A 15,796-nucleotide genomic window follows, 5' to 3' on the forward strand; every position below is an offset into this window, starting at 1 on the left:
CTTTAACCCAAAGCACACTCCCTTACCTTTTTCTTAGGGTCACATTACAAGTGCTTGTCTCGCTGTGTCCGAGACTTCTTTTCTCTTTCTCTGGGTGCTTCTTCTCTCTCTCTCTCACTGACACTCACACTCACACACACACACACCCCTCTGCAATCAAATGAATCAGTCCCCTGCATTTGCATTCACCTGTAGTGAAACCCCTCCACGCACATAGTTTAGATTTCTGAGTGACATTACATGCATTGTGGCCTTTATTTTGGCTGGTGGCTCCTATTGCTTCACTTGTCTCTAAACAAAAGGGCATTTAATTGTTCCCCCATTTAGCCTGAATGGAGGGCAACTGTTATGCCCACCAGCTTTAACAAGGTTGGACTCTATATGTAGGATTAGACCCCACCAGTCTATTTGGAAACTAAATTTAGTACCGCATGGGGGCTGCCTACTTAATTAGTGACACGCTACACCGTACACAATCATGCTCCAGAATCTACACTTGCTGTCTGATGGCTTTCTGGGTGGAGTTAAGGGTGCTGGGTTTTGTCCAATAAAACCCCAAGTGGCCTTAGACTCCTAAATACTTGAGAAGCTGCTTCTCATCCTGTGTCAATACCTGCCACAGTTGGTCTGCAGAGATGCTCAAACCAGGCCTCCCTAGTTGCTGAAAATCACAAAGGTGATTGCTGGCAGAGTGTTCCTCTCTTCTGGAATGTGCTCCCACACTTTAAATAAAAGAGACTCAATCTGCTGAGTAGGCTACCTGGCTCAGCAGTGCAAGGGAACATCCTGAGAAGGGAGTGCTGTTTGAGGGCTGATATCCGCTGAAGGTGAGTTTTTGTTTTATTCTGCACTGTACAGTTTGCTACTCCTTACTTACACTTTGTGGGTTTGCTGCTGGCTCACCTTTGTTCATGGGACTTATGCTTAACTGTCAGGGGTGCTGAAACTTTAAAGATAGGCACACTGTGTGATTGAACCAGTTTAAATAAGGTCAAATATTTGATAGCTGACTAATAAACTAATTTCTAGCTCTGGTCTGGAATTTTCTGAAGAAACAGGGTTTAGCTGGAAAATGCCAATTCATTGAATTGGAAGTGTTTCTCAGAAATTTACTGGGTTTGACAAACTTCTGATGAACCATGGGAAGGGTTCTGATGGAACCTACACCAGACAGGTGGCTTCCTGCCAGCTCACCTGGTGGACTGCTGGGGCCCCCGGGTGTCCAGGGTCTGTGGCTGCGGACTAGCCCCACTAAGCCATGGAAGCCTTTGGAGTCCCTGCTCTAATGGGGCTAGATCTGGGGCTGCCAGGCGGCAGGTTCCAGCTCCAAGGCAGAAAACCTGGAAACCCCAGGAGGTCTTACGGCTTTCAGGCTCGTTAAGGCTTCTGGGAGCCCTCCTGTGGGACTGAGTCTGGGAACCCTGGCTTCCAAGCTCTGATGGTCCTGGCTTAGTTGTGGCTCCAATGGCTTCTATGCTCCCACTGCCCTGTCAGCCCTAATTAACTGATGGGGAGCCAAGAGCCAAGAAGTCCTGGGAGTCAAGGCTGAGCCAGGAGCCTCAGACCATGGGCTCTCAGGGGATCAATTTTCTTTAGAAATTTTCTAAACAAACTTTCCAATTATTTCTAAATAGCTTTTTGTTTTGAAAGAATTGAAATGTTTTCAGAATTCTGGATTTTTCCACAGAATGGAAATTCTGCCTTTTGACCAGCTCTCCCATATATGTCCGGTGCTACGCCATGCACCTGATGTTCTACTGCACCACTGCTTCAAATTCTGCTGCCACACATCTGCAGTGCAGAACAGCAACAAAGGGTTTAATTATGTCACTTATCTACTCTACACTGACTTTATTTTATGGTAAAATAAGATACGTGGGGTCCTCTTCACCTCTGAACTTGCCCTTGATACATATGTCTTATTATGTCTAAATATTTGATGCCAGATTGGATTCATCAAAGGGAAAATGGGGAAATATTTTTGTGTTTTAAAAAGTTTTATTAGTTTAGGTCTGAATTCTTCCTTACATAACCAAGTGTAAGGAAAGGATTTGGCCCTTAATGTATAAAATGAAGGCAACATAAATTAGAATGCTGATAAATAATCACTAACTGAGTAATGTTAGTGGTAGAACTAGTATTAAATTTCAATAGCTTTACAACTTTGCACACAGAAATTGTACTATTTAAATATTTATGTATGCATATTCTGTCATCTATAAATATTGAAATTCAACGATTACTAGAATTGTTGCTTATCTACTTCTGATATTTGGATTATTGTAATTTCCTTTTACATTCCAATGCTATCACTTTTAAAATTAGTTGAGGAATGTGTTGTATAACTCCCTACCCAAACTGTCAAAGGAGTTTCAGAGTAGCAGCCATGTTAATCTGTATTTGCAAAAAGAAAAGGAGTACTTGTGGCACCTTAGAGACTAACAAATTTATTTGAGCATAAGCTTTCGTGAGCTACAGCTCACTTCATCGGCTGCATTCAGTGGAAAATACAGTGGGGAGATTTATATACATAGAGAACATGAAACAATGGGTGTTACCGTACACACTGTAACGAGAGTGATCACTTAAGGTGAGCTATTACCAGCAGGAGAGCTGGGGGGGGGACCTTTTGTAGAGATAATCAAGGTGGGCCATTTCCAGCAGTTGACAAGAACGTCTGAGGAACAGTGGTGGTGGGGGGGGGGGCAGATAAACATGGGGAAATAGTTTTATTTTGTGTAATGACCCATCCACTCCCAGTCTCTATTCAAGCCTAAGTTAATTGTATCCAGTTTGCAAATTAAGTCCAATTCAGCAGTCTCTCGTTGGAGTTTGTTTTTGAAGTTTTTTGTTGAAGAATTGCCACTTTTAGGTCCGTAATCGAGTGACCAAAGTGATTGAAGTTTTTTTGTTGAAGAACACTTCAAAAACAGACTCCAACGAGAGACTGCTGTATTGGACTTAATTTGCAAACTGGATACAATTAACTTAGGCTTGAATAAAGACTGGGAGTGGATGGGTCATTACACAAAGTAAAACTATTTCCCCATGTTTATTCCCTCCCCACCCCACACACATACTGTTCCTCAGATGTTCTTGTCAGCTGCTGGAAATGGCCCACCTTGATTATCACTACAAAGGTTCCCCCCCACCTCCGCTCTCCTGCTGGTAATAGCTCACCTTAAGTGATCACTCTCATTACAGTGTGTATGGTAACACCCATTTTTTCATGTTCTGTGTGTATATAAATCTCCCCACTGTATTTTCCACTGAATGCATCCGATGAAGTGAGCTATAGCTCACGAAAGCTTATGCTCAAATAAATTTGTTAGTCTCTAAGGTGCCACAAGTTCTCCTTTTCTTTTTGACAAAGGAGTGTTACTCTCTACACAAACCTGCAATGGTTAAATCTCATGAGATACAGTTCAAATAATCTGTAAAAGGTTGAATACTTGTCCAAATCTTTTCAGGCTCCCCCTTCAATTTATTGTTTACTCTCCTTTCTTTTTCATGATTTTACAATGACCCTCAGAACCTTCTCCATCCTTAGAAACATGCTGTGGGCTCATGGCTCTAGGCATCTATTCCTCCCTCCCTGCAGTATTATTATATAGGCTCTAGACCACTCACTTACCTTTTCATTATTTTACAGTAGAAGGAAATTAGGTCTACAATTCATCTATCAGTAGAAGAAACTATGAGCGTTAGAATGGAATTTGAAGAGCAATAGACAAGAATATAAAAACAAATAAATGTTAGTGTATTCAGTGGCACAGGAAAGACAGCATATTTAAAACTGATAAAAGGAATATACAACTCAGTTAGCCTCAATTAAATTATGTGGCAATGAGTTTAATGGAGTTGGAGAATAATAGGATTCAAAAAAGGGTTGGACACTATATGGATAACATGAATATTTGAGTTGTCATAGCAAGAATAAAAAAAAGTAATGAACAGTTGTGGAGGGGATCTATATCCCCATGATTCAGAGCATAAACCAATAATTAACAAGGGTTAGGGGAAAACTTCCTTGAAACTTTCCCTGGGGCAGATTATCCCATAACTGCTTCCTGCAGGGTTTTTCATCTTCCCCAAAACTGGTACTGATCACTGTTGGAGACCGGATGTTATACTACAGCTAGATGGACCTCTCCACTGGCCTGTATCGCTATGGTAATTCCTATGTCTAGCTCTCTCTCACAGTTACTATGACTCCCCCTGCAGACACTGAGTGACCTCATCTTCCTTTTGCCTTTGATCCCACTGTATAATCGACAGTTATAGCAGCCCCTATTGTGTCCTGCCTAGTGCGGTGTGAACTCAGGAGCAAGAGACACCTGTAAACACCAGCAATATGGATCAAGCAGAAGAATTATTAGACTGGCTGGCCTTGTCATAAGACCTTCAAATACAGAGTACATGTAGGGACAAGGGAGTCATGATTTATTACAGAGCTGTGGGAACCTAGTGGCTCTCAGGCTGGGAGAGAGGATAATTACTAGACTATACTTACCAAAATGGGTGGCTATTAGACCGAGTCTAACCCTGTAAATAGGTTTTGGTTTAGGGGAGAAAGTTAAAGTCCAGTCTGGATTCATATCAGCTCCAAGGCCCTGCAACTTGCTCCACATAGGCAGACCTCCTGAATCTCTTCAGTGGATGTTTTTGTGGGTGCTGGGTCTGCCCATGCAGAACAAGAACAGGGCCTAAATTTGTTTACTTGTATCTATAGCATGTTGTGCTCTATGCTGGGAAATGTGGATTGGCTTCTACAAATCAACTTTAGATCCAGTTTTTAAAATAAATAAATAATTACGTGTCTTGTTTTCTGAAAAGTTTATGGGTTTGTTTCAACATCTGTCTGATTTTCTTATCCTTTGCTTGTATTCATACTCTCTTTCCTATGTCAAGCTTTCATCTCTTTGTTTTCACCCTTAACCTGACTGCTTTCATCAGTTACCCCCTTCTCCTCCGTTCAGTAGCATCAGGTATGGTCTGACTGCTGCTCTCCTGACTAAGCCCCCATATTTTTTATGTTAACAGTTAACAAATTTTAAGGTACAACAGCATATAATTATATTTCCCCCTTATCTCAGTTTCAGTTAATTTTTGGTACCTCATCTGTTCTTCTGTTCAGCAAATTACTTTTTTCTATGAAGCATAGTAGATATAGCTCTTTAATGAAAAATACTGTACATTATCCCATTCTGGATTTTTTTTCTGTAGTATGCATCCAAACAGCTTGTACATTGTGCTCAGCAACAAAATACATCTGGATCTTCCGTTTGTGTGTATATTATATCATTACAATTACTTTCCAGGGATTCTTTTTGATATATGCACGTGTCCTCCATTAAGATGAATGTGGACTAGATGCTACTTTAAAGTGAAGCATTATTCTATAGGCAGATGGATGAAAAGTTAGTCGGGAGTATTGAAAGTTGCTACATGGGATACCATGCAACTGAAATAGGTGATATTTTCTTAAAGGTGTATTATAGCATCTAGTGTGCATCCAGTTCACTTGCATAGCATTTTGATTTAAATTGTGCATGGAAAAGTTAGGGTCTATGTCAGGCACCAAACTTAATGTCTGATAATTTCTCTGTGTTATGACACTGACCATTTGGTATCCGCCTCTTCATCCTAAATCAGAAAACCTACTGGTTATACCAGACCTTCTGTTGAGATGCAGCACAGCATATTAGGAGCTGGTGATTGTACAGTATATTTATTATTGTGTGTGTCTCTTCTTTGGAGATGAATATTAAAATATGTTAAATAATATTTCAGTTCTAATTATAGAGAATAGCTCTTATAGTTAAATGAACAATGGTGACTTCCACATTTTTTTTCATTCTCTATCCTGTTACAATCAGTTTTGTTCCCTACTTTAAAGTGTGGCTATAATTAGAAATCTGACTATATAGAAATGGCACCATCTTCTTCCTGTATGTATTCAGTTAATATCTGTTTGCTTTACTTTAAAATAAAAAAAAAAATAAAAAAAAATCAAGTTTTGACTATGGCTGAACCAACCTTGAAGGATCTGTTTCATATGTGTTACTCTGAACCAACACCTGTAATATCTGTTTGCCAGGGATGGCTGTAAGCCATCCCCTGTCAGTCCGCTCGAAGAAGATTCAGATTCCTAAACCTTCAAGATCATTGCATCCTGTCTCCCGAGATTTCCCCAGAAATCCCTCTCCACTCAGCTTTGCTGTCTTTTAGGTGGACAATCTGCTTTTCCTGCTACCTAATGGGTCTAGAGGATCTCTCCCATTGAAGTCTTCTGGGGGTGCCAGGCCAACCCTCATCTTTCTTTGTGGCGGTCACCATGAAGGGTCACTTATTCCAACCTATTATGATCTTCAAAGAGTTAGCAGGAAACAACTTATTCCTTCCTTATCACCACCCCCTTAGTGGGCTGGAGAAGTAAGGAAACCCTCCCTCTCACACAGCCAACTACCATGAGATTGAGTAGCAGAAGTAGATAGCACCCTGTAAAGATTAGCTGTGTGGTTGCTAGGAGTTCTTTATACCCAACACAAGATAATACATTTTGCAGACAAAGGCTAGTATTGAACTCTGGCAGATGTTTAATCTGGCCTGATACACAATAGATACCTTTTTAAAACTTGCCAGTTACTCTTTACTGGGTAACTTTACTTCAATGTTTATAGATTCAAGCTGTAGTGAACTGGAAATGCAGCTTATAATACAACCTTACCTATTTGTTTAAGGTAGAACTGGCTAATTTTTAGGGTGAACACTATATGTATATTAAATGCAAAAATATATTATGCACTGGTATGGTTGTACAGTTAAAAAAAATCCCAATTTCTAGAAATGCAGAAGTAAAGCTTCCCACTGACATGTTCTCAATCACAGAGTAGTAGGGAGATGCTGCTGTATTAGAGGTGTAATACTTTGGATGAAACAAAGTGAGGTCCCTTCTGCTTATTTGTGGCTTTCTGGGTAGAAGGTAGTGCTCTCCTGGCTAGCCTTCTTAAAAGAATAGGGGGATAACTTCCTATCCTGACCAGTACTTACCCTCTCAGTATAACATGATCTATTGCCCAAGGCCACGGGGGAGCTATTGCTGAGCGAACTATAGTTGACATGTTAGCCTTAAACAGTCTCTCTACTAAATGTATCCAACTCTTTTTACTAGTGCTGGTCAAATAATTTTTTTCTACAAATTTCTTGTTACTTTTTGCATTAGTTGCTCAGTTCTTCTCATTGCATTGTTTGGATATACCTCAGAGATGAAAAATACATAAAAGCAAATTCTGTTTATAAATCTAACAGTCTTTGCCAGACAGCAAATTGTAGTTACTGAAAGTTTCACTGAAGTAAATTACTGCGAGTATTTGACTGGTCTTAGCAAGAATACTGGATCAGCAATGCGAAAGGTGATCTAATTTGCTTCTTTCCAGACTAATGGTAATCTTGCTGGGGAGTAACGCCTTTGTTTTGTGTTTTGAGATCCATAGCTTTTTGGTTGTTTTATTCTGACAAAACACAGAAACAAATTGTCATATCCTATATTAGGATCCAGTTGCTCTAGTTACCTCCATCAACTGTCATAACAGTTCAAAATTGATTGTGATGTGTGTGTTTTACAAAAAGAAATTACTTAAAGGAGCAGAAAAATCCTGAGCATCACTATCATACTACTAAGTTGTAGGTGTAAAATTGTGATATGTGCAGTAATATTTTCTTAGCTGTTAAATACACATTTGTCTGTTTTATCTTGCAGTTTTCAGTGAAGATCTACATGCCAGCCTGTATTTTGTCAATGCATCTTTGCAAGAGGTAGTGTTTGCTAGCACCACAGGGACACTGGTGCCCTGTCCTGCAGCAGGGATCCCTCCTGTGACACTCAGATGGTACCTAGCAACGGGCGAGGAGATCTATGATGTCCCAGGGATCCGCCACGTCCACCCCAATGGCACTCTCCAAATTTTCCCCTTCCCTCCTTCAAGCTTTAATAACTTAATCCATGATAACACTTACTATTGCACAGCTGAAAATCCTTCAGGGAAAATCAGAAGTCAGGATGTTCACATTAAGGCCGGTAAGTATGGTTCTTTACTTTATAACTTCAAGTTGGGCAAGGGGGGAGACCATGTGTTTCTGGCTAAAAGTGGTAGCCATTGTGAACTGGAGCAAAGACTGTGGCCTAGAAGGGCAATCTAGAGTTCTTAATAAAATCAACTGAAACAATATTGGCTTAGCCTATTTTTATAAAAGAGAAGTTAAAAGTCCCATTCCAAAGTCCATCAAGTTTCTGAAAGATGCCAAGATTCCCAGCTGAACAGTTAGAGAGAGGCCATTGATCAGAATCTATTTACTCTTTAAAGAGTTAGGGATGGGGGAGATGAGGACTCTCCCTGCACTGTTGTTGGGGTTTTTTGGGGGGGGCGGGGAATGAACATGTATATTGATAAATAATAATCAAATGGTATTGTAAATATATAGGAATAGCTTTATGTTTAACTTAAAGTATGCAAAGGATTTTTTGTATTGTGGGCATAACAGTTTGGCAACTATTTTCTGAGTTGACTGAATAAAAAGGGGTGGACTGTATAAAGGGAGAATTGATTTTAAATGTAATTAGACTCAAGTCTATTACCACTATTCTACTAGTGCACAAAACTCTAAAATCAAAATTTTAATTAAAAAAATTTGTGGGGGCAGATCCTCAGCTGATCTAAATTGTCAAAAAGCACCTGTAACTTCAGTATACACTAGCTTAATCACCAGTTTACATCAGCATAATATATACCATCCGAGGATCTGTCCTGGAGTATCTGCAGTCCAGTAGCTGTATTAGAGAAATTGCAAACCATGCACAAATATAGCGCTTTGGGGTTATAGCTCTTCTTATGATTATCTGTTTGCAAACAAGGAAAAGCCAGATTGTGAAGCGCATTATGCCAGTTAATAGTTTCTACTTCCTGACTTTTAGTCTTACTAATGCTAAATATTACTTCAAAGACATGCAAAGTGATAATTAGAAGGTACAAAGAAAAACTGACATCTCCAAGAAATTCATAAAATGCATTATCCAAAACATACGGTCTACAAAAATACATGCATTTTCTGGGCAGAATATGCTTTTTTTGAGTTTATTGAATCTGTAGACAAGAGATTTGATCTTTTTAGGGAGAGCAGATGTCATATCAGCTTCCCTGTGTGGATTTGCCAATGCATCTGTCTTTACTTCCTTGCAGTTCTTTTCTGGAGCTTCTTTTAAGCAGAAACACTAAAGTGTTGGGTGGTTTCCTCATAAAATTTTGCATGCTAATGATGCTTAAAGATTCAAATATTAGTTAATCAATTTGCAATTCTTTTGTGGATACACTAATGTGACTGCCTAAAGAAGACTGTATCTTGAAACCTTGCTAACTAAGGCTCTGATGCAATGAGGTCCATGCAGCTGTAAATGTGTGCATACCTCCACAGGTATATAGGTGTATATTAAGAAGTAATTGTGCAAATAGGTACTTGAATGTGCAAATCATTTTTCTGTTCCCTCTGTGGCTTGTGGGATCACCAAGACACCACCTTAGAATCTAAGGATAGTCTGTGGCACAAAGACAGCGATTTTGCTAAATAAACAAACATCAAGAGCATAAGCAAAGGAAAGAAGGGAATAACTATAGCCTCTGCAAAGGATGGCTGCAGCTTCCGCCCAGCCATATTTCACCCTTTCTCCCCACTGTCAAAACAGTTTTCCATCCTGATAAACAGCCCAGTCCAACCGGGCCTGCATACAGGGTTTGGATCACAAATCCCCCTTCCTCCTCACCAACAAATTTCAAGAGTATTAGAGCTGCCATTGAGCCAGATACCAGGCTATCTCCACCATTCAGTCTCAGTCCCAGGGATATGCCCAATCCCACAATTCTGGGAGATATATACCCCTCCTTACTATCCCTACAGAAACTGGATAATGTATTTGCAATGTATAGGAACTGGGTGATATCCCTATAAACCGGGGGCGGGCAAACTTTTTGGCCCGAGGGCCGCATCAGGTTTCAGAAATTGTATGGAGGGCCAGTTAGGGGAGGCTGTGCCCCCCCAAATGCCAGGCGTGGCCTGGCCCCCACCCCCTATTCAACCCCCCCTGCTTCTCGCCCTCTGACAGCCCCCCTGGGACTCCTGCCTCATCCAACCCCCCAGTTCCCTGATGGCCCCCCAAGACCCCTGCCCCATCCACCCCCCTGCTCTCTGTCCCCTGACTGTCCCCGGACCCCCCACCCCTAACTGGCCCCCACTGCCCCATCCAACCCCCCTCTCCTTCCTGACTGCCCCCCCGGGACCCATGCTCCACCCAACCACCCCTTCTCCCTGACTGCCCCCAGATCCCCTGCCCCCATTCAACCCCCCTGTTCCCCGCCCTCTGACCGCCCCGACCCCTATCCACACCCCGGCCCCTGACCACCCCGCGAACCACCCTGCCCTCTATTCAACTCCCCTTCCCCACTCCCTTCCCCCTTACCGCGCTGCCTGGAGCACCGGTGGCTGGCGGTGCTACAGCCACGCTGCCCAGCTGGAGCCAGCCACGCCATTGCACAGCACAGAGCACCGGGTCAGGCCGGGCTCTGCAGCTGCGCTGCCCCAGGAGCTCGTAGCCCTGCTGCCCGGAGCATTGCGCCAGCGGCACAGTAAGCTGAGGCTGCCGGGGAGGGGGAACAGCAGGGGAGGGGCCGGGGGCTAGCCTCCCGGGTTAGGAGCTCAGGGGCCAGGCAGAATGGTCCCGTGGGCCGCCGTAGTTTGCCCACCTCTGCTATAAATAGTTGGGGAGCCCTCTAGTGGGCCTCCCTATTTTCTATTGCAGGAGCCGTCAGAACGCTGCCAGAGTAGCAGTGGGTACAGATAGCAAGGCCTTGTATATTTGTATATAGTTAGTAAACACGGTTACTTGGATCCCAGCTACCAGTGTGGCCTCTGCATATCATGTTATGAAGAGAGCAAAGAGATGACAAAATGTAAGTTTTGGCAAAGACTACACAGTCCCCCAAAAGTTCTGACACAAAATGCTGGATCATATGGAAGCCTGAACATGATTCTGGCTTGGCCACGGCAGAAAAGAGAACGCAGTGATTAGTCAACATAAAAACGCTCTCTATTTGGTAATTAAACGCAGTATCCTGAGAAAAGGACCAACGACTGGGTCTAAGTCGTACCCCACAGCAGGTAGAGAGAAACCCTGCTGCAAGCAGGATGAAAGCTGGAGTGGCTCTTTGCTCTACCCTAGCTCTGCAGAAAGTGGGTGCAGTGCCCTCTTTCCCAGCCAATTAGAGGACTTCTTAGAGCTAGACATGTGACTAATGGAATAGCTTGACACAAAGCTAGACCCTGACTGGTCAGGAGAGGCAATGAATCCCTGGCATCCATCGCAGGAAATCCCTGGAGGAAAACTTAGCCTGTCTGGCAGCTACCCTGTGGATTTTTGTGGATGGTGGAGGTGCTCAAAGGGGATGGTTGAGCTGAAATTGTTTTGGCTTTGCACATAATGTAGATAAACTTTCTGGGCCAGATCCTCAGCGGGGGTAAATGGAGGTAGGTCCATCTTGCTTTCAAGTGTTTTTTTTTTTTTCCCCAAGCAACTGTGAAAGTTAGAGAATTTTTTTTTTCCCCATGAAAGATGAGTCTCATGCAATCAAATGACTCTGGGATCTGGGCTTTAAGAAAAACAGCAAAAATCACAAGGCTCATGATAAAAATCATGAGGCTTAGCAACATTGTGAATGCATAAAACAAAAAAGTTAGTGCATGTTCACAAACAAGAACTGTCTCATGCAGTTTGGGACTGAATAATTACTTTTGTGATCTATCTCAACCTCCTTGGATATTACAAATTCCAAAGATTAATAGTTTGGTTTGGAAATCTGATGAACGTGTGCCCTCTCCTTTCCCATATGCCAAAATGTCAAGGTCCACATACTGTAAGTCTCCCCAGCAAGGGATTGAGGAAATGAGATTAGTTCTGCCTCTGTCAAGTTTCATTGATTTACAGGTGTTTGTGTATGTTTGCTTCTTGGAACAATTGCCCTGGAAGTGGCTTTCTTAATGACATGACAGGTTTTTGTAACTGTACAAGTAGTTCAGAAAAAATGTGAACCAGCCTGCATTAGCCCTGTTCATAATATTGTGTCATGATACCTTCTCAAAATAGCCCATGCTCTGCGAGCTATCCCTGGAGCATGAGTGGTAGGAGACAGTTAGCCACATAAAGAAGGAGATGCTTGTGCTTTGCGAGCTCTTCACTGGAGCATGGAAAGACGGTAGCTGGCTTCTTCACACGGGAAGAGGCGTTCCAAGGTTGCTACTGTAAGAGAACAGTAACAATCCAGCAAGTCTGTGATCAGAGTTAGTAACTTTGCCTCATTATTTATAATCAGTAATATATAGGCTAATGGTGCCATCTTCTCTTAATACTTAATTTTGATTTATTTTATTTTTAGGCTGTTAACCTTTAAACTATATAATTGTCTATGCAGATTGTAAAACTAAAAAAAAAACAACTTTCCTGTTCGTGAGCTAGTGGTTGCACTGTATTTTAAACCCTTCACTATGCTTACCTTACCATTTGAATCTGGCCATATACAATGTTTTTTTGGAGCAGTTGTAAAGAGGTCACCATTTTATAAGTCCATGGCTTCTTTATTCCAGAAATATACATCCAAATACTGGGAAGCAAATACAGCCACACCCACTTAGAGTGAGTGTGTTTATACTTAAATTTTGCTCTCAGTGAATTTTTTTTGTTTAGTTTTTTGTTTTTGTTTTGTTCTGCAGTGGGAGTAAAGGAAGTTTCTATACAATGGTCCCATAGCTCTACTGACATGATTACCTTAGGGCACTGAAATTATTGTCATCGGTAATGATGACTTCTAGACCTGCGTGGCCGCTTTGCCTCTTGCTCCTTTCATCTCTCTTTGTAGTCACTGAAACTGGCTTCCCCCTTCTCCAACACCCCTTTTGTAGCTGCATCCTTGTAGCGGTCTCTTCTCACACAGCCCAGATATGGAGCAGTGGTGGTATTGAGCTCCTACTGTCTCACTCATGCCACTTCCCACCTTTTCCACTTCTGAACTGTACTCCATCAGGCATTAATCTCTATCTCCCTCTCCTGTTAGTTACTGTCCACAGGCTTCTCATCTCTGTTTTTCATTGATTACAGTGCTTGGATTTCCTCTTCTCCCATTTATCTTCCACCCCCTACTCCAGAAATGCTCACCTGTCGTATTGATCTGGTAGATGCTGTTGCCTCTTCCACTCCCTACCATCTTCCTTTGACCTTCATCTCTGGATCAATTCTCCCAGCTGCCAGCAGGGTCACTAGTACTGTTCCCACTAACGTATTTCACTAGCAGAGTTTCCATTTTCTGATCACTACTTTATTTCTTTCAGTATTGCCCACTCCACCTCCTCCCCCATTTTTCTGCTCAACCTTTGAGACCTTCAGTCTATTAACACGCTTCATTTCTCTGCAAATTTGAGCACCCTTCTTCCTTACTTCTCGCTCATCTCTGTTGATTCCACGGTTAGCACCTTCGACTCTTCTCTCTCCCCTCCATCCTAAATTCCTCTCTCCCATCCTTCTGGTTGTCCCACTTATCCTCGCACCAAGAGAAGGTTGGCAGATTAATTCAACGGAACCACCATGTGGGAACTTCCCACCAGTATTGGGGGAGCCTGTGCTCCCTCTGGTAAAGTAGAATGCTCAGCTTCTGAAGGAAGTGTGCTATAAAAACCTAAACAAGCTGGCATGAGACAGAGCATCATTTTTTCCATGTGGAGACTGTTTCTCTTGGAAAATGATTTTCCCCTTGCACCACGAATTAACTAGAGGATGAACATTGAAATGTGATGGGGTTTAGTATAGTATTGGAGTAAGCAAGAGGATCTTGGAGTTTTTTCAGGGAGACCCTTCAGATCAGCAATGTAAAATTATTTCAGATTTACCAGCCAAGACACAAAATTTACTTTCTTACTGTTGCCATTAGGATGAAGAAAATCTAATAATATTTTACTTGCCTGCCTAATTTGTCTTTATCCTGGGTGAATTGTGAAAGACCAATGCAAGAACTGGAGCAGGGCAAGATCCCACCATTTTGGGTTTGTGGCTTTGACTAAGCCTGCTGTAAGGCATGTGAAAGTGAAAGGGCTGATGGGCACGAGCTCATCTTCTGATTTACTTTATAAAGGTTGAGGAAATGTGTTGTCTACATTCAGTCCTTGGGAAAATGATACCTATCTGTCTTTCCAGACAGGACTTCTTTCTATTTAATTCTACATTGGCTTTACCATCTCACTCATTAACAAAAACTCACTATTCTTCCATTTTAGTTTTACGGGAACCCTACACAGTTCGTGTGGAGGACCAGAAAGCCATGAGAGGCAATGTAGCGGTCTTCAAGTGCATTATCCCCTCCTCTGTGGAGGCATACATCACTGTTGTCTCTTGGGAGAAAGACACAGTCTCACTTGTCTCAGGTAGGCTTTAATGGCTTTCTTTCCCTATTGGATATGGTTTCTGTGTTTTCCATAATACTCAATGGTTCCTTTGTGTTGATTATAGCTGAATGATATTTCATCTTTCCACTGTAATTAATGTATAGCACATGTAGCTCTGATGCATCCTCGTGATTAGGTGTGACTTGAAGCTTTGAGACAGCTCTGGCTTTTTTTAGTTTCCTCCCAGGGGAATTAGCATGTATTTTGTTTTATTCCAGACATGAAATCAGAATTTCTTGGCATTGTGGCATAGCGTTGACTTGACGTTTCTTTTTAAAGGAAATTTTGTTTGCCATAGAATTTTTTTGTTTTGAGTGTCATAATCTATTTGTTGGGTTGTGATTGGGTTTTCTAGTGGTGAAGTTAGTTATGGAGTAAAAGAAATCTTGTGTTACATTTATTTTGGTTGTTTTAAATGATATGTGCAATTGACTCCTATATTTCAATAATATTTTTGTACCAGGTATGCCTATAGACAATATTTGGAAGCTTTCACAGTGTGAAAGCTTATATACTATCCACAGACATAATATAATAAAATCTTTGATGGATTCCAAATATATTTATGCATATATTGAAGTTAAACTATATGTTTATAAAAAGAACTATCTGCACTGCTGTGTATACAGAAAAATTACTTTGCCGTTGGAAAACTGCAAACTGTCATGCAAATAATTGAATTATCTAGTTAGGGCTCCACAAAACACCTACAGTATGTACTGAAAGTATGTATAGAGGCAGCAAAGATCCCTTTAAAAAAAAATCCCATTAACCTGATTTAACCTCCCAAGCTGAGGTCTAGGAGTGAAATCCTGGCCCCGTTGAAGTCAATGGTGGGAGCCCTACCACTGACTTCAGGGGAGCCAGGATTTCACTGTAGCAATCCAACATTTTCTAGCTAATAGTATGTAAGAAATCCATAGAACAATATATGCTGTATATAGACTGTATCGTATGGAAGTGCATGTTGCTGTACTACAACTGAAATGTGTATTATGCGGATAAACATAAACATCTGCTATTATATGGTCAAGTAAATGATGTACATGCGCAGGATGTGAAAGTACAGCTGTTGAGTATTGCAGCAAGGGGACAATAATCAGAGCTAAATGTCAGTGCATTGTATTATTAAGAATGTGTTTATACTATGCTACAGTATATGCTGAAATGAGTTAAAGATTGTAAGTTCCTCCACTAGGTTAACCACCCTCTGTTTTGGATAAATGTGGTGCTGACAGAAATGGAATTCTTTGTTTCTATA

General features: G+C 41.5%; 1 protein-coding gene across 1 annotated transcript in view; it reads left to right on the forward strand.

Annotated features, from left to right (window-relative positions):
* Positions 1-15,796, forward strand: part of DSCAM (DS cell adhesion molecule) — a 603,664-nt gene that overhangs the window by 80,239 nt on the left and 507,629 nt on the right. The window contains exons 2-3 of the mRNA XM_043538206.1: positions 7,763-8,080; positions 14,368-14,514. Coding sequence (XP_043394141.1) covers positions 7,763-8,080; positions 14,368-14,514 — 465 coding nt within the window. The remainder of the gene's footprint in view (positions 1-7,762; positions 8,081-14,367; positions 14,515-15,796) is intronic.

The sequence above is a fragment of the Chelonia mydas genome, chromosome 1, assembly GCF_015237465.2.
Source record: "Chelonia mydas isolate rCheMyd1 chromosome 1, rCheMyd1.pri.v2, whole genome shotgun sequence".
Lineage (NCBI taxonomy): Eukaryota > Metazoa > Chordata > Testudines > Cheloniidae > Chelonia > Chelonia mydas.